Source organism: Aulonocara stuartgranti, assembly GCF_965226115.1.
Source record: "Aulonocara stuartgranti genome assembly, chromosome: 17".
NCBI lineage: Eukaryota > Metazoa > Chordata > Actinopteri > Cichliformes > Cichlidae > Aulonocara > Aulonocara stuartgranti.
This window is the reverse complement of record NC_138953.1, coordinates 39,729,781-39,748,098: the sequence shown is the minus strand read 5'-3', so window position 1 is coordinate 39,748,098 and position 18,318 is coordinate 39,729,781. Positions and strand designations below refer to the sequence as shown.

General features: G+C 44.1%; 2 protein-coding genes across 2 annotated transcripts; one reads left to right on the top strand and one right to left on the bottom strand.

The window, feature by feature from the left end:
- Positions 1-1,788: 1,788 nt before the first annotated feature.
- Positions 1,789-6,782, bottom strand: babam1 (BRISC and BRCA1 A complex member 1). The gene is made up of 9 exons (XM_082510821.1): positions 6,675-6,782; positions 5,618-6,067; positions 5,472-5,530; positions 5,276-5,396; positions 5,010-5,088; positions 4,904-4,928; positions 4,674-4,803; positions 4,489-4,575; positions 1,789-2,632 (listed from the first exon to the last, which is right to left on the bottom strand). Exons 2-9 carry the CDS (start codon positions 6,050-6,052, stop codon positions 2,432-2,434), a joined length of 1,137 nt encoding a protein of 378 aa, XP_082366947.1. The 5' UTR covers positions 6,053-6,067; positions 6,675-6,782; the 3' UTR covers positions 1,789-2,431.
- Positions 6,783-7,522: 740 nt separating this feature from the next.
- ushbp1 (Usher syndrome 1C binding protein 1) lies at positions 7,523-15,260 on the top strand. The gene is made up of 14 exons (XM_082510549.1): positions 7,523-7,759; positions 8,748-8,971; positions 9,178-9,305; positions 9,493-9,656; positions 9,882-10,040; positions 10,162-10,409; positions 11,207-11,347; positions 11,476-11,564; positions 11,684-11,819; positions 11,950-12,160; positions 12,608-12,766; positions 13,997-14,094; positions 14,576-14,698; positions 14,810-15,260. Exons 1-14 carry the CDS (start codon positions 7,754-7,756, stop codon positions 14,973-14,975), a joined length of 2,052 nt encoding a protein of 683 aa, XP_082366675.1. The 5' UTR covers positions 7,523-7,753; the 3' UTR covers positions 14,976-15,260.
- The last annotated feature ends 3,058 nt before the right edge of the window (positions 15,261-18,318 follow it).

The following is an 18,318-nucleotide window of genomic DNA, read 5'->3' as shown; positions in this document are numbered from 1 at the left end:
GCCTTTGCAGAGGCTGCATGCTCTCCTGTAGTGGAATCTACGAACTCTATTAAATGACCTTAAATTAGGGTTTAAAATAAGCGAGCAATCATTTCATTGTGCCTCGGTGGTAACGGGTCGGACCATCTTTTGCATTCAGAAGCACCTTAATAATAATTTGTGGCACAGAAACAACAAGGTGCTGCAAACATTTCTCAGGGATTTTGGTCCATATTGGTGCGACAGCATCACAGCGGCATCAGAAGAAGGTGCACTGCAGTCATAGATATGGACCCAGCAACAACACCCAGGCTGGGCTGCAGCGGGATGGGTCGATGATTTGATTTCATGCTATTTGCAGCAAAACTCAACAGACCGGGCAACATTTTTCTAATCTTCTGTGGTCCAGTTTCAATCCTCAGGTTCCTGTTGGCAGGTGAGGCCTCCTGCTGCTGGGGCCCATCTGCCACAGTCGTTCATAGATGCTCTTCTACAAACGTTGGTTGAAGCGCTCTGGTTTCTCTTTGTATTACTGTACAGTCTTGACCTTACAGTATAAAGTAACAGTTGTAATTTGCCACTACATAAATAAAACCTATTTTTTAACACTAGAGATGGATGTGCAGTAAAATCCCAGCAGATCAACAGTTTCTCAAATACTCCAAGCAGCTCAGCTGCATCAACAACCACGCCACATTCATAAACTACATACATCATATTTTCTCAGATAAATATCCAATCAGTCAGGACTCATGTCCACCAGAAGCACAGACGTTCAGTACTTTAGTAAGACTGCTTATGTTTTTTTTTACCCATGACTCCATGAGATATAAAAATAATGAAGAAACAACAGGAAATATTCCTATTTAATTATAGCTGCTGCAGACTGATGTATTCCCCTGGTGCTTGATGAACAATATGAACCATTTAAGGAGTAAAAGCAGAAAATGCCAAACAAAATTTTTTTCCAGCATATCCTGTCTTGAACGAGCACGGAAAGGAGTCGTGGTAGTGGAGGAGTGAAGGAGTGAAAACAATAGGGACCTGTCATTCTGTGGGGATGGGGAATAACAAATTCTCCCTGCAGAGCGCAGACACCCTTCACCCCCCGTCCCACCCACGGCATCCACGGCAGAGCCGGTGACGTCAGGCGCAGTCGGGTCAGCCGGGGAAGGGTGTGAAAGGGGAAAGGGCCTCTGAGCCTGAAGCTTTCCTGCTCCCTATTGTCTCCCTGACAACCTGTCCTCAGGTGGAAAAACTTATTTATGAGGCATGTTAAGAGTGACAGAAGACAACGAGTCGGGAAAGAGGTGTTAGATAACGTGAACAAAAGCAGGAAACCAAATGGCTGAAGACCGTGATAAGACACCTTTTAAGATAACAGACTAGACATCTTTGAGGTGACGGGAAAACATATTTTACAGCTAAAGCGGTGATTCTCAACCTGGGGGACAGAGCGCTGCAGCTCAACGAGGGGAAAATATGGAGTGGAACCAAACTGAATATGATAGAGACATGACTGATGCCGTCAGTGCTTCACTTACATTCAAACAGCACGTGAAGCATCAGAACAAGACTGAGAACCTCCACACTGAATTAATCTTCATGCTACAACTGGAGAAGACTTCCTGTTTACAACGGTGTCTGCTGCTCGACTGCTCAATCACCGCCATAAACACGAATATAAAGACATCTGAGCTGCAGGGAAATCACAGTTACAGCTGAAGGATCCCAGCAGAGGCTTTGCTGCCATCTCCTGACAAAAGCTAGACATTAAAAAAATGACATCAAACACACGAACACGACAAGTGTCATTAAACGAACGTTTTTAATCCGCAGAAACAGTTTTACAAACGTCATCTGTACACAACGTGTTTCGAGTGCATCTACGGGCAGTGCAAAGGGCCGCTTTTACAATCATACCCTTTATTTTTTCATTGCTTATGTAACATAACGTAAGTGTGACAGCTAAGAAAGAAAACAAGCCCTTATAAAACAAAGTAGATTAAAACAGACGTACAGGCAGGATCACGTGTCTCTGTGATTCATTACTTCAAATTAAGGTTCATTAGTTTCCCGATCGCCTGCTTCGGAGCAGTGTGGTGTGTTAGAAAGCAACGAGGGATGAATGATGCCTTTACACCGTTTAGCTGCTCTTTTATCTTTTTCTTGGATTCTGGGACTTTTAATCATTCTCACGACACCTGCAGCTAACAGCTGCATGAGTTCTGCAGCTAAGATGAAGAAAAAAAAAAATCACTCGTCTATTTTAGTATGGACATACAATGTCTGTGCAGTTGGCAACTTACCAAACCCCTTGGTTATCCTTAGATCTACACCTACATCCCAAATAATACATGAATTACAGCAGCTAAGAGAAAAAATGGTCATAATGTGGAGGAAAAACCGAAACGCGTGCGTGTGGATTTCACAGAGAAGCCAGTGTCCCATTTTAAACTGTTGCCTCAATGTCCTGGGGGTCGTCCCCCTCCAGCAGGCTGTAAGATGCATGACTCTGGAAAGGCCTTTGTAAAGGGTGAGCCAGAAGTTTGGCCATGCAATTGTGCAGCTCAATGGCGGGTCCGCCTAAGGAAACCTCAAAGCGGTAACACATGCCCTTAGAGTCCAGGTTACTGAAAGAGGTGTAGTTGTCCTGGAGAAAAAGCAAATACTCAGTTTAAGAGTATGCAAGAGAATATCAGGTGAGACAGTGTAAAACAGCTTTTTACATACAGAATCAAAAGGCCGGTGCTGGTTTTTAGTGTCAGTACTGCAGTTTTATCATCACTGGGTGTGAACACGAGAGCAGCAAAGGCTTTGAAGGTGAGTCGGGCGTGCAAAAGCTCCACAGCCCAGAGTTTGGCATCGCTGTCTTACAATGTGCAGAAAATATCTTAAAAGATAAGCTTGGAGGCATAGATGGTTCATTTTTTCAAATATATATTTTGGGGGGGTTTTAGCCTTTAATGAGATGGGACAGTGGAGAGAAGACATGAAAGCTGGGAGACGATGCAGGGGACGACATGCAGCGAATTGCCTCAGAGCAGAGCTTTAACGCTCAAACCAGTAACTACAGCGGTGCCCTGGTTCACATTTAACATGCCACAGAGGCTTTTCAAACATGCTGAACACTGACGAGAAACAAGGACGTACTTTATGTTTAGACAAGTAAAGGTTTGGATTTATTCAAAGGTTACAACATGCACTCACTGGACCTTGTTGGTACCGCTTGTCTCAGCTGTCTCAATCCTTTGGGTCACTGATTCAACAGAACGCTGGAAACATTTCTCAGAGTTTTTGGTTCTTCTTGACGTGATAGCATCACGCAGTTGCTGCACAGTCATCGTGGAAATCTCCCGTTCCACCACATCCGAAAGGCCAACGCGCTCTAACGGCAGAGGTCATCTAAGTGCAGTGATCTCATCGTCACATTCAAGAAACCAGCTTGAGATGATTTAAGCTTTATGAGATGGTGCGTCACGCTGCTGGGAGCAGCCATCAGGAGATCGCATCACTGTGGTCAGCAACAATACTCAGGGGTGTCCAACTCCAGGCCTCAAGGTGTCCTGCAGGTTTCAAATGTGTCCTTGATCCAACACAGCTGGTTTAAATATCTTGAAGTTCTCCAGAGGCCTGGCAATGAACTCATCGTTTGATTCAGGCGTGATGTCCCAGGGTGAGATCTAAAACCTGCAGGACACCCTCGAGGCCTGGAGTTGGACACCCCTGCTTTAAACGATTCTCAGCTGGTACTAAAAGGACCAAAGTGTGCCAAGGAAATATTTGCCACACTCCAATCTTCTAATTTTGTTGAACCTGTGCGGAGCGTAGCCTCAGTTTCCTGTTTGTAACTGACAGGAGTGGCAGCCAGGGCGCTCTCCTGCTGTTGTAGCCCGTCTGCTTCAACATTAAGGCACCAAAACACGTCACGTTTAAAGTGACTTAAATCACCTGCTATGCTGACATGTGATTGGCCGATTGGATATTTGCATTAACAAGCAACTGATCGCGTGCACCTAAGAAAGTAACCAATGAGCGTATAGTGTGGTTTGTGTAATACTTGCTAGCTGAAAAATTTGTTGTCAGTAAAGCACTCACGCACTGTGTGCCATTATTGTGTCGTCCTATCCACTGAACTAACTTATTTTAACAGATTTGATCTTGATCACGAGGTATTTTATGTTCCTCTCTTTTCTTATTCCTCATGTTAATAATCATCCACACGTCCCCCCCTTTGGTAGGACAGTAACTGCATCGCTGTGGCACAGCATGAAGCTTGTTTGACTCCTTTAACCACCCGGTCAGTGACAGTCTAAGGCTGCGGTCAGTTTGAGACTGGATACTATTTGATGCGATGGTTTATGGACCGAGACCTCTGATGAATGTTTCCAGCACCTTGTTGAACCTGTGCCATACAGATTTAAGGCACTTCTGAAGGTAAAAGGGCGTCAAACCTGGTACATGGAGCTGCTGCACACAGTTTGAACCATCACCAGCTTCTGCACTCACCCTCCAGCTGGTCTCATCCCCCTGCTCTTCCACCCCGTTGTGCAAATAGACCACGTCGAAGAAAAAATATGGCGACTGCAGCATTTTCTGTGACAGGACAGAGAAACACAAAGTGCACAGTCAGGAACAGGTCCCACGTGTAAAAACTAAAATACAGACACAAAGAGAGACTGTGCTGTACTTACACTAACAGCCTCAGATGGGTTGAACTGCAGCTGCCCAGCATGACGGCTGTAGATAAGCACAGTCCGCACCACATACGGAGGCGGGATAGTCTGAATATTCTCCATCAACGGCAGCTCGATTTTCTGATGTCTGCAAAGGCAAAAAATGAGCAAACAGTTGAAACACTTATGTGTTTAGAAGCTAAAAAAATCGCATTTTTAATCAAATTTACAGCAGATCTGTTACTTACATGACATTAAGGAGATCTTCCAGGTCTATAAAAGGGGAGTTAAGGGTCAAAACCAAACATCTAGAAGTTACTAGCATTTTTTTTGTCAGTTTCAGTTTAAGGATACTGAAGGACTCGCACACGTTGGTCTCCAGGTCATACAAGCAGCTACACAGCTCCCTGGGATCAGAGGTAAAGCCTGACAGCTGAGATATGTCCACAGATGGATTAAATGATGTTACATTAGGGAAGTGCATTCAACCGCCATAGACAACAACAACAAAAAGGAACTACATGATCATGCCCAAACAAACGGCTAAGAGTGTGTTGAGTCTTCTACATTTTTTAGAAGTCACACATAAGAAAAAGCATCCTAACAGCTCTCGTACTCACCCACAGGGCGTCATCGTTGACGACCACCAGAGCAAACTCGTGCCGTTTGTCAATCTTGTGTTTTGTTCTGACAAACATCTCAATCATCTTCTGGGATATGTTCAGAGCATTCGTTTTAGACCTAGGTTGAAAAACAGTCAAATTAGGCGGTGAAACTTTGACGACACACAATGAAGTTTAACATGCAGCCGCCTACCCGTTAAAGGACTCCAGCTTTGGCAAAGACATCTCTTCAGAAAGATCTAAGCAGATAATCTGTCATAAAAGAGAAGAACTGACAGTGAAAATGACTTTTTTTTTTCTTGTGACTCTTCAAAAATCAGAAATGCTAAGTGGACCCACCACTTTCTCTGGGCAGTTTACACGGGGCACTCTGAGCTGATACTCTGCCGGTGAAGGGACGGACGTGGTGAGTGTGGGGTGCTGCTGTGTGGACTTTGGCCAGTCTTTGGTTGACACGGCCGTAGTGGACAGTGGTACCGCAGCACTGGCCGCAGCAGTCGCACCTGTGACGGCAGTAGGAGCCACAGCCTGAGCCGTAGACACTGAGATGGTTGCGGTGGTGGAACTTGGAGGGCTGTCGCTGGTCGAGGCCTCACCTTCTCCCTCCACACGACTTCCCACGGCAGGCTGAGATATGCTGGGGTTCCCGTTGCCTCCGAGGCTGCCAGTGCTGCTGCGTCGGTCCTCAGCACCCTCTGGGTTGGAGCGCGTTCGAGGTCGGAGCTCTACAAGACGCTCCTCTCCATCTGCCTGGCCGGGCTCTGGTGTGTCCATTGATAAAGGAGGAAGCTACAGAAGTGGAGGTGGTGAGGTGAAGTTAGTTATTCTGGCTCTCAAAGATTTCTAGCATTTAACAGGTGATGGACTCACTTGACATTAAAAGGCTGGTATAATATTTGTAACTTTGCTTGCTGTCCATCCTTCACAAAGACCAACAAGTGCAAATCCACCTAAAATCCTAAACACGGGCTTCTCATAAACGACACCGCTTGTCCCTATCTTACAGAGGGCACATTTACACCAGACCACCACACAACCATTCTCATCAACTTTAAAATCATATTTCTACTTTCAGTACAAACTCAGTCCAGTGTAAAGTTCATTTTACACACAAGGACTGCTTCTCCACGTGTTAGCTCGAGTGTTATGTGTAGATAAACGCAGTGGTGTATATTTACAGGAAATATTATTAATTGGCAAAAGCTTGAGTCAATGCGACCAGAAAACCTGACAAAGTGCTAAAAACCACAGCAGACAGAGCAGCTGATGCTCCACGGCTGTAGCAACATTAGCCGTTAGCATTAGTTAGCTTTAACTAAAACAAATACGTCAAATCAGTCACTCTGTGAACTGAAGTATAACTTTTACATTTGGAAGAAGAAGAACAGACACTTACTTAATTATTACGACAGGTCTTGTATTTATATACGGTAACAACTCATTGAGGACTGAGAAATATTCCAACAGCGAGCTAACATTTGTTCTGAACGGAAATGATATAACCAGAAACTGGAACGGGTACAATGGAATTGTGGGTAATGAAGTTTATGGATTGTGGTGCTCAAAAACAGTTTTGCTGACCTAATAATATAGTTTTTACTGCAGTAGCAGTAGTAGTAGTATCATAAAAAGCTTTGTTTGAGTCCACAGATACTGTCATGCATAAGTAATCGATTGATTTATTGATGTATTGAATTTATTCTACCAAAGTGAGTCTTTTACTATATTTTTTGCCAACACCGGTCTGCAGATTGTATCCAAAAAATAAACAGGTAGCATTTTCCTGCGTATATATCACATTTTAACCAGATAGGATAATTCACACCCCCTTTGGTCATAATCAGACATAGAAGCACACTACGGACAAAACAGGAAAGGACTCAGAGTGAAAGGGAATGGGTGGGGATGACTTTTCCACTTACTTCACCCATCACACAAAACAGTGTTAGGCAGACATGGAGAGAGCAGACTTATTACAGAGACTGACTGACTCTTGGAAAATATAATTACACAAAATAGTAGGACGGAAGAAAACAGACCCTCATTTTGTCAATTTTTTATTTTTTTTACACACGTGGTAAACTGAGTCACTTCTGCAGTCACACAGATCAGCGAGCATGGAGGTAAGTTATGATGAAATGTTTGAGGGATTGTACATTTTAACCAGATAGGATAATTCACACCCCCTTTGGTCATAATCAGACATAGAAGCACACTACGGACAAAACAGGAAAGGACTCAGAGTGAAAGGGAATGGGTGGGGATGACTTTTCCACTTACTTCACCCATCACACAAAACAGTGTTAGGCAGACATGGAGAGAGCAGACTTATTACAGAGACTGACTGACTCTTGGAAAATATAATTACACAAAATAGTAGGACGGAAGAAAACAGACCCTCATTTTGTCAATTTTTTATTTTTTTTACACACGTGGTAAACTGAGTCACTTCTGCAGTCACACAGATCAGCGAGCATGGAGGTAAGTTATGATGAAATGTTTGAGGGATTGTTTTGAAGGTTTAGTGAGATTGGGAGCAACATAAATCCAGTTGAGCTTATGATATGTGACACAGTATATGAGTTTGTAATGCAGTTCAAAGCTGTCACTGGTAAATGCCTAATGCAGATGTCGCATGTTGCTCCAATATGCCCCATAAGAGAAGAACTGTTGTTTGCAGAACTGCTGCAGCCTCATAATAGAGACTTTTAAATGATTTAATCTGCCCCATCGATAAGGCAGGGTAAGACTTTTTACTGTTTGAAAACATGCACTTTGCACATAAGTAATAAAATCCACAAATCTGAAATCAGAGAGTTGGTCTGACAGCATGCGTAAAGTCTTTATTCCCCCTTTTCATGCCTAAATGACTTTTCTCTGACACTGACTGGGAATAGTTTGGTAATGAGGATAAGGAATTTCAAGTATGTTGCCAACTCTGGCCTGCACCATATATACGTGTGTTATTAAAAAGATGTATGTGTTCAATCGTTTAAAAAGTACATTTTCATTCTACATCTGACTGTAGTTAATTCCATAATTAAAGAGTAACATTTTGTTCTGATTCAACATTTTGTGTCTGAGAGATTTGTTCAGCGTTCTTCATGAAAACAATAGATGGTTCGGTCCACAAATATTTGCTTGGCAGGAAGTTGGATGTCAGGATGTTTTAGTTTCCTCCTTTTCCGTTGCTCAGAACAATAGCTGCCAAACATGTTTGGCTCAATAGCGTAACAGATTTTTAATGCTGATACATTATATAATTAAATTATTTTGCTGTACTCACTGAAAGGTGCTTGTTCACAGGACGGAAGAAGGCTGCATACATCGGGTGTGATGTGTGTTATTATTGGTGCACGCAGACGTGACAGATTGCAGAAATATAAAAAAAATACAGCGAAAAAATAAATGAATGGGTCCTCCAAGTTATTTTTTCTTTCAGTCCAAACACGACTCCATGTTTCTGTAGGATTTCAGGCGAGGCAGATGTGACAGTCTGGATGCAGGGTCAAGGTGTGACAAGGAGGCGATGAGCCCGAGTGACTATATCTCCCTCTACCACGAGGGCTGTGACCCTGCAGTCATCCTCGAGCCTACACCAGCAGAGCTGGCTCAGTGTGAGGCTGAAGTGGGCACGCTGCTCAACATCATTGCTGAACTGAACAAGAAGATGGGGTCACTAAAAGCTCCAAGGTAAGCGAGGCGCCCGGCGCGACGGCTGGATTTACTGCAGCATCACCTTTGGCTCCACTTTGACTTGAATACTAATGCCATCCTTACAAGACACCTGAAATCTGTGGATTTGTATTCATCCTTGTGGGCAATACCACACATATTTTCACATTAATAGGGAGTTTGATATTCAACCTATAGCTCGTGTAAACGCACTACTCTTGCAGTGAACCAGATGACACGAGACCGCCGGCTCCATCCAGGCCTCTGGTTCCAGATCTTCTGTCTCACCGGCTCGTTAGAAGCAGCCCAGAAAGAAACAGCCCAACATCTAAACCTCCACTGAATGAGCAAGGTTGGCGTTACCATAGCATCACTCGTTCATCAGCAGAGCTTATCAGTTTGGATGCCATGCACTTTCATCCAATCCAGAAGCTTCCACCGATTAATATTTTATGTTTATGTCCTTTATTGCATATTTTATGTTTGTTTGAGCATCATATACTGCATATATCCCTGCACCTTTGCTTTCTATCCACTAGGAGGCAGTGGTGTTGTCTGGAGCAAACTGCAGGAGGTTTTATCATCAGTGGAGGACTCCATCAGCTTCAGAAGGACCTGGGCGGCCCCCATCACAGCTTCTGACCAGGAAAAGCACAGAGAGCATCTGAGAGCAGCTCAAGAGAACTGGGTTAAAGCCAGCCAGGTATAAGTTAAAAACAAATAAGAATAATCACAATTAAAACATCTATTAAGTAATTTAAAGCTGCAAAGCCCAAGAAAAAGAGCTTCAGGTCCATATACTGGCTCTTCTTCTTTCATAAAAAAAGAAAATTCAGCAAGGATCAGTTTATGAGAAAAAAATGTCATTGTTCAGACTGTCTTTAGACTCCCATCAGTCCCTTTCATGATCCTGCTTCATTTCCAACAGATATTGGAAGAGATGGAAAGAGAGTTTGGGATTTCGTGCTGGTCGAGCTTCCCAAGAGACCAGTACCAGGAAGACATGCTGGATGGGGACAAACAGGAGTCTGCTCTCAGAAGCCCCCCACAGAGCAGCATCAGCCAGGTGGAAGAGGAGAAGAACAAGGTGGGAGAAGATGTCTCGTACTTTATTAGCCAGAATGAATCTCGTTCAGTGGACAAAGATCCAATAAACACTACAAGAGACTGACAAGAATCAGTGCAGCTGCCTTTCTCCTGTGTTTCAGCTGGTTGGTCTCCATAAAGCCTGGAGGTCTGGCAGCCACATTCCTTCCTACCGGCCCACTGCTGGGGCCCTAAGTCCAGACTGGGCCTCGCCCCCCTATCCCGGTTCACCTTTACTCCACAGGAGAGCCAACAGAGCTGTGACGCCTCTGACTGTGGGTGGGGATGGATCTCCACTGGGATCAGTTAACTCGGGCAGTCTCTGTCCCAGCCCCCTTAGCCTGGAGTCTGAGACAGAGCGGCTCAACAGGTGGGAGTGATTAGCAGCTTAGAAGGTTTAGGAGTTATAAATAAAAATAAAAACTCGACTACCACATTGTTGACACACGCTGTCCCTGTATTTACATGTATGTAAAGAAAGACACAGATACAGTTTCACTTACTAGACTTATGACTACATGTTCTTATAACCTCCCACAGCTCATTTAAAGATTCAGGTAGATATCTGTAACACTGGTTCTTATCACCTTTCTGCTTTAACAGAGTACTCAAAGCATTTTATACAACAGGCCACATTCACCAGTGCTTTCTATTTAACATTCACACTCCGACTTGGGATTAGTTTTTTATGCCCAAGGATAATTAGCATACAGGCTGGAGGAGCCAGGGATCGAACCACCAACCTTGCCATTAGTAGATGACCTGCTCTGCCTCCTGAAGACCGCCTCAAAGTGCTTATAAGGGTCAAATCTCAAATCTCACTGGTCTGATTGATGATGTAATTGCTGAAGTTTAACTCAACCAATCAAGTAAAGCAGCTTCTTCATGTGTTATTTTGATCATTAAAGCCATTTCACTCTTAACCCCATCCAATCACAGCAGATGGCCCCGCCCCTCCCTGAGCCTGGTTCTGCCGGAGGTTTCTTCCTGTTAAAAGGGAGTTTTTCCTTCCCACTGTCGCCAAAGTGCTGCTCATAGGGGGTCATATGATTGTTGGGTTTTTCTCTCTGAAGCGCCTTGAGGCGACTTTTGTTGTGATTTGGCGCTATATAAATAAAATTGAATTGAATTGAATTAATCCCCTCATCCTCACTCACTTTACCGCAGATGCATCGAGAGGCTGAAGGCCAGAAACGAACGTCTCACTGCAGCTCTGGAGCGAAGGAAAGGAGAGTCGGAGCAGATCAATCTCACGCTGAACAGGCTTGAGTCCGACTGCTCGGCCCTGCAGATGGCTCTCAGATACTGGTACCAATAAATATTTCTGTCTGTGTCAACGCTGGACGAGTTCGTTATCACCTGTCAGAAACCATCAGCACGCACAGGTCGGTTTAACAGTATTAGCAAGGTCACGTTTTGTGTTTTGCGACTGACAGTGAGGAGTGTGAAGAGGCCTACGGCGAGCTGCTGTCGCTTTATGACGCCAGGAAGCAGCAAAGCAGTCCTCAGCAGAGTGTCTCAGCAGGTGATGGAATACCGAGTTTTAATACTGCTCGCACCAAAGAGCACTCAGACACTCACATGTACAATATACGGCTTTCAAGCATTAGACACAGTTGTGTTCTCTCTTTTTCCCATCATCAGAGCCGGTCGGTGACATTCGGGACCCAGACAGTCCATTAGCTCAGCTGAGGAAAATGGGCACTGAAGAGCTGTCCACCTCCTTCTCGACAGCAGGGGTCACAGAGGAGACGGAAACAGCGAGTCACACCGGGCAGAGGTGATGTTTTAAAACGCTTACACACAACAAAGCTGACGAAAGAGTTCGAGATCACCGTGTAGGAACTTCAAATATGCAAATTTCTTGGGCTGCGCTTTTGTCAGCTTGTTCACTGCAAGTAACCCCACAGGACGCCCGAGCCCGAGGATCGGGAGGCGGCTCTCCGGCAGCAAATTGAGCGCCTGAAGAGGGACCGGGCAGCCATTTGCCTCCCTAAGCCAGGTCCAGGAGCAGAGGCCAAACTGAGCCCACCTGGACAAAGAGGGGGTCACATGACTAAAGACAAGCCTGATAACAAGAAGGAGAAGCCTTCCCTGTTTTATGAACTGATCTCAGTCAGGGTATGACGTACATTACAATCACACCATGGCCAGGAAAAAAAAATAAAAGCATGCAAAACTATGGATGCAAAGAGATTATGAGTGAAACAGATTTATTCTATGAAAGGAGTAAAATATTTGCACAATTTCCTAAAACACTGTTTGCATAGTACTCTAAATACATATACAGGATATAGTGAATGAGACGCCATGAATATACAGATTATAATAAATTCATAATAACTCAAACAAAAGTGCAAACCAGCTAAACGAGACAGAGTTTCATGAATTTACATGCAAACAAAAAAGAAAAATCAGGAGACACAACATCAGGATATTCTAAAGAAATCTTCATGCATTGACAATCTGAGGTAATATTTATCAAATCAATAGAGGCACCAAAGCTGGGCTTTGGTGCCTCTATCCAATCATGTAGCTGCCACTCTTTAAATAACCGCTTTTGTTCAGGAGGAGATGTCAGATCTGCGAGCTTTAATCCGCCTCAAGGAGAAAGAGCTGAGGTGTCTGGAGTGGAGTTTAATGGGCCAGAAGGCTCAGGGAGCAGCTGGGGTCTTCATCCCAGAAAGTCTCCAAGAGGAGGTGGAGGATCGTAGGACTGAACAACAGGTAGGATACACTCCTGCAGCAGCAATCCAGACGGGGTTTTTATCCTTTCTTTTTTTCAAATTGGAAAATAATACAAAGTCAAGGTGAAACGAGCAAGAGGGAGCAGGACGCTGGTCTACTGTGACAGACCCGATTCAAATATGGGTGCCCCACGTGGGAAATCACACATCTACAAAAGCAGAATCCCTCCAGGCCAGGAAGGATATTTTGGTTCCACAAGGTCTTCTGCTGAGCTGTCCTGTCACTGCAGCACAGATTCATGCCGCGCATCTCTGTCATTGTCAAATGACAAAGAGTGGAACAGCTCCTTTAGCTTTCCTTCCCCCCGTGATGTTAATTTGCACTGGCTCTTTGCCTCCAGATTACAAATGTGAATAGCTTTCAAACTTCCTGTGCTGCACGCTGCCTGGTTTCTGCAGACTGTGTCCTGTTTGGCTACTTCACCTAAAATCTCAGTCAGCGCCCAGGCCGTGTAATAAATGCTGCGTGTACATGCAGGCGTCTGAACCAGCTGATTTTGCTCAGCTGGAGAAATTAGACCCAAGTATTATGTTCCTGATACGGTCAATGATAAAAACAAATGATGTTAGAATCAGAATACGTTTGAGGAAATTATGTGGTCACATCGCTCTGAGACAGTAAGAGCAGTAACTGATCACAGGCAGGGATGGTTCCTCTGTCTCTCACTGAGCGTGCTCCTGTCACTGGCCAACACGTCATGTAGTGGGTGGGAGGTATCGTCCAGCGTCGTCCTTGTCCTGGACAACATCCACCTCTCTGACACCCCTTTGAGAGTCCAGCTCCATCCCCACAACACTACTGGCCTCGCAGATCACTTTATTCGGTCTGTTGGACACTGAACTGTAAGAAATACTGGCGACCACCAGCCCCAGCCTCATAGTAGCTCGTATGGTATGAATTAGAAAATCTCAATTAATTACATTCACAAGGTTTTGAGAAAACTTGACCTCTGACCTTGACCTTGAGGTCAATATTGGGATATCAAATCCACCTCATTTTCAAGCTATCATACTCACAAACTTCGGTGTCCACGGCCAACAGTGTCCCATCAGCCTTAAAGTGTAAAAGCACTTCAGAGCTAAAAACACGAGACATTGCATGATGACAGCCTGGAGCCACAGCTTTAGATTAAAGTGCACATACGCCAGAGGAGAAGTGAAGACACCTTTGGGACTTTGGGCGGTATCTTAACTGAACGTTGTGTTTCAGAGGCTCTGTGAGAACGCAGCGAAGCTCGGTTGTGAAGGGGACATCGCTGGTTATAGGACAAGACCCATCCTGAAAGAGCTGCAGGCGGTCCTGCAGAGGTGAGGGTTGGATTCTGTCTTTTCCATACCTGTCGGTGTCATATGGCCTCTATATAGAAGCACTTTAGCTCTTGACAACTTCTAGTTTCGTGTTTTAACAATAAAATCTGATAATAATTATGATAGTAATTATCTGGATGTTGAATATGTGGACGTACTTGAATATAATCAGGTTTGAAAATGTGTCAGACATCTCTTGGCCGCTTTGAACTGTTGCTTAGGAACGCTGCAGACTTTGCACATAAAGAATTTCTAGCTGTTTCTCTCCACGATGTGCTTCAGAGAGCACCTTTTCTCTTCTGACCTAGAGTGCTGAATACTTTTAAATAAAGCACTCCTGTTAACACAATGCGTCACAGCGGCCCTAAGGCCAAGGACGCATGTTAAATATGAGTCTGTGAGTAAACATCTTTTGTGCTTGCAGCAAAATGAATAACCTCACAGCATGTTTACCCACTGACCTCACTATTTCTTTTTCCAGGGAGCAAGCCTTGAAGAAGCGGCTGGCTTTGGTCCATGAGTCACTGAACGCAGCCGTCTCAGACAGTTCCTCCCACAGGAGGGACAATGCGGAGCAGATAGCTCGCCTCACACAAGCTCACAGGTGAATGGAAAAAGAAAGCTGCTGAATATACTTCTTTGGTGTCTGTTCATCAGGCCCTTTGTGCTCAGCTTGAGTCAAAGTTAAAAAGTCATGTGGATCTTTTCGTCGCAGCAAAGCCTTGAGTTCATACCGTCAGATACGGAGGAAGTATCGGGAGCAGGTGTGGCGGCTGGAGCAGAAATTGGCGGCCTCGATGGAGAGTCGACACGGCCAGGGCGGAGCTACAAAAGCTGCAGAGGAAGCCTTGGAGTGGAGGAGGGAAGAGACTGTTTTATAAGACATCAAGTCTTCGCTGAAAGCCATCTCGACATCCGTATCTTAATCACATCAGCTACATGTGTAAATATGACGAGTATAGCTTTCTGCTTTTATCTAGTTTATATTACATGCTTAGATTTTTAGCCTTTTTCTGGGCCTGTAAAGAATATCTATTTATCTAGCAATCATTAATGACATCCAGCACTTTCTTTGGCTCTTGGGGGGTAAAAAATAAAACATAACACTGTGATTTCTACCTGAACGGTTGTGTAAGATTTATCAATAAACTGAATTGGACTCTAAAGCTTGGCGTCTCTAAAAGGATCCACATCAGACAAACAGCTGGGACTCAAAGACTGAGCCCACTAAAGGCCTCGGGACTGACCTCAACAGTGCACGCGTCCATTTTCCTGCAAACACCAACTGCACGAAGCTGCTGCCAGGCATCCTTCCTTTTGTGACAGCGGGGTTAGTAGTCGACATAGTAGCGTAACTACTCGTTTTCTAAGCCTCGCCTCACTCTCGTATGTCTAAACTTACCTTGTGTATAGTTATCGTGTCTGGAAATATCTGCCTTGTACATTTATGCTGTAATCCCGTTATACTGAGGAACATTTTATGCAAGGTTAAACATAAGGTTTCCATAATGCAGTCTGCACCCTGAAAAGTACCCATGTTGTTTGTTTTTCTGCTAAATCACCAGGAAATGACACAGTCTTTAAATTTACTTACAGTATAATTATTTCTTTATATCCTGTAAAAACCTTATTTGTTACCTCTTTATTCTAGTGTACCTATTTATTTGTTGGTAATGTGCATACTTCCAGATGCACTGGGCTTTTTTAAATTATTATTTCTAAATTCAGTGGATTGACCCTTTAAGACCCGGCTTATTGAGCTTCTCACCTTCTTTGTCACCCACTCGTTCATATTTCAGTCGCTCTGCCTTTACTCTTTATTTCCTCCCCCTCCATCTTCCCTGCTCTCATCTCTCACCCCTCGCCCTGACCTGCCCGAGCCGGTTAGCTGCAGCTGTGACTGCCGGTCAGGAGGTTAAGGCAAAGGTTGAGTGTCACACCCACAGGGTCACAGCGATGCCTGCCTGTTGTGTTAGGCTGTGAATGGAGAGTTCACAGTGCCAGACGAGGTGGCGAGCCCCTGACGCTCCGACTCCTGCCTGAGCTCGCCCTTTCCCGAGCAGAGGTCACCGGAGAGGGCCCGTCCTCCCGCTCCCCCCACGCCTCCAGGTCACCATCGCCATTGTTGTAATAGCTGCCATTAGAGCAGATGATGCAATTATCTTTCCATTTTGTGTTGCCGCTCTCTAAGATCTGCGTTAAGCTTCTGAGTTCATCAAAGGTTTTTTCGATGACACGATTGTTGTAACCTCTGTGTGACTCTTGTGTCAAAGGCAACGCAATAAAGCAAAATGTCTCTTGGAAAGAAATGGATTTTTGTTCTTTTGTTTATCCTCGAGGGGTGAAAAAGTGTTCAGATGTTTTATTTCGGTACCTAAAAGCACTCTATTAAAAGTCGTCTTTCAATTATCAAAATAAAAGTAGTGACAGTTTATTCATTTTAAACAGCGTATTATTTTTCAGATATCTCGCCACCATGGAAAACTGGAGTAAAATGTATATTTTCATTTAAAATATACTAACATAGTGTAAGTGCAGTAATCATTAAATATACTTTGATACATTATTACTGCCTGTTTTGAGAAATGCACACACAAAGTTCCAGATCGAGTAGATACAACAAAAAATGTCTGATTTCAATAAATGCATATATATTTGCTGTTGTCCGGCTCCCTGCTAATATTCCATGTTTGTTATTTAAAGATGTGTGTAGTACGTTAGCCCACATGAAATGTTTTTGTTCTTTAAACACAACTGGAGCCGACCATTTGAAACATTTTTAATAAAATAATAAAAAAGACTGACTTGTTTCCGACTCATTAACAGTCCACAAACATACAGATATATAATGACTACAGCTGTCTCTTCTGGCCGTTTTTGTGTGCATGTAAAATCCTAATTCAACTGAATTCATTTGCAACATAATTACAAAAATAAAATAGTTCAATGTAATGTTAAACGCCTGTGATCTAATGTAGTTTTCCACCATTAAAGTGAGAAAGTGAGAAAGGTCTAATCTAATCTAGCTGATACGTGTGCGCTGAAGCATGCGCTGAAATACAGTTTTGCAACAGTGCACTCCCAAAGGATGTGAGATTGGAAAGTCAAACAAAGAGCATGAGAACCGAGCGATTAGCCCCAACAGTCTCATCTGTTAACATTTAGGCTCCATATTTCTGGACACACTTCTACCCCCACGTGTAGCAGCCTCCACTCGAGCCTTTGGACAGCAGCGTTTCTTTTAGTGCCTGGGAAAAATACCCAAAGCATTATTAGACAAAGACAGCGGCTGTCAATCAGTGTGGGGGTGGACACAATCACACATGCACATACGGAGATGGGGGTGGAGGGGTGGGGGTCCTGACCCATGGGTTTCAGGTCAAGTCATTTACTCTCTGCATCCGTTCCTGCATTTTAATAATTTGTCCCTTCGTACGCTGTATAAAGACATCACAGTCTGCACCTTCAGGCCTGTACCTCTTCTTTCTCAAAGCCATTAGCTCACCTACCACAACCACTCCATCTCCTGCTCTCTTTACGCCTCTCTTCTCTGCTTGGTGCCATAGGGCACTGCCTCGCTGACCTGACATGTCACTCCTGAGCTCTCTGACACCAGCCGGCCCATCAGAGGGGTCGGGAGCATGATGGAGGGGGCTTTTGGCACGGCGGAGCGCAAAAGAGATTTGACCTCAATCAAACGGCCTATCACATCTGCTTTTGTGCTCACACACACTCAGATAATGAGATCAAACAGCTCAGGCCAGCAGCCCATCGCACCACAGGCCGACAGATAAAGACTACAATCTTGTTGCACATTATAAGTCCACTTAGGGGATTTTCATGCTTTTATAGGATTGCATGCTTGCCTGTCAGCAGGTTGAGAAAGCTGTTTAGATTTACAAATTCAGTTAAGATCAGTGTTTCATTGTGCTTCGATCAGAGCTAAAGCTTTCATGGAAACAGCCTCCACATCAGAAAAATGAACAAAAACAAGATTTTAAGGTCATTTTTACAGCGTGCTCCTATTCTAATGTGCTTCTCTGTACAATGCAATATTCAACACCAGTATGTGATTTATTGTAATGGAACACATACTGTATATCAAGTACATGTGGTAAAAATTAGAAATGCACAGACTTCATCTGAGAGAGTGCACAACTGTTTTTATAATGTTGGTATAAAGGAAGCCAGAACTACAAATTCTTGCTAATCTTATATCACGCA

What these genes read in the sequence shown, in the direction of transcription:
- babam1 (XM_082510821.1), bottom strand. Translation starts at nt 6,052, where the DNA reads ATGGACACACCAGAGCCCGGCCAGGCAGATGGAGAGGAGCGTCTTGTA. An exon ending in GAAGATCTCCTTAATGTCAT is followed by an intron (nt 4,804 to 4,903) that starts GTAAGTAACAGA and finishes TTGCCTTTGCAG; the next exon opens with ACATCAGAAAATCGAGCTGC. An exon ending in GGGATGAGACCAGCTGGAGG is followed by an intron (nt 2,633 to 4,488) that starts GTGAGTGCAGAA and finishes CTTTTTCTCCAG; the next exon opens with GACAACTACACCTCTTTCAG.
- ushbp1 (XM_082510549.1), top strand. An exon ending in TGGAAGAGGAGAAGAACAAG is followed by an intron (nt 10,041 to 10,161) that starts GTGGGAGAAGAT and finishes CCTGTGTTTCAG; the next exon opens with CTGGTTGGTCTCCATAAAGC. An exon ending in GCGAGTCACACCGGGCAGAG is followed by an intron (nt 11,820 to 11,949) that starts GTGATGTTTTAA and finishes GTAACCCCACAG; the next exon opens with GACGCCCGAGCCCGAGGATC.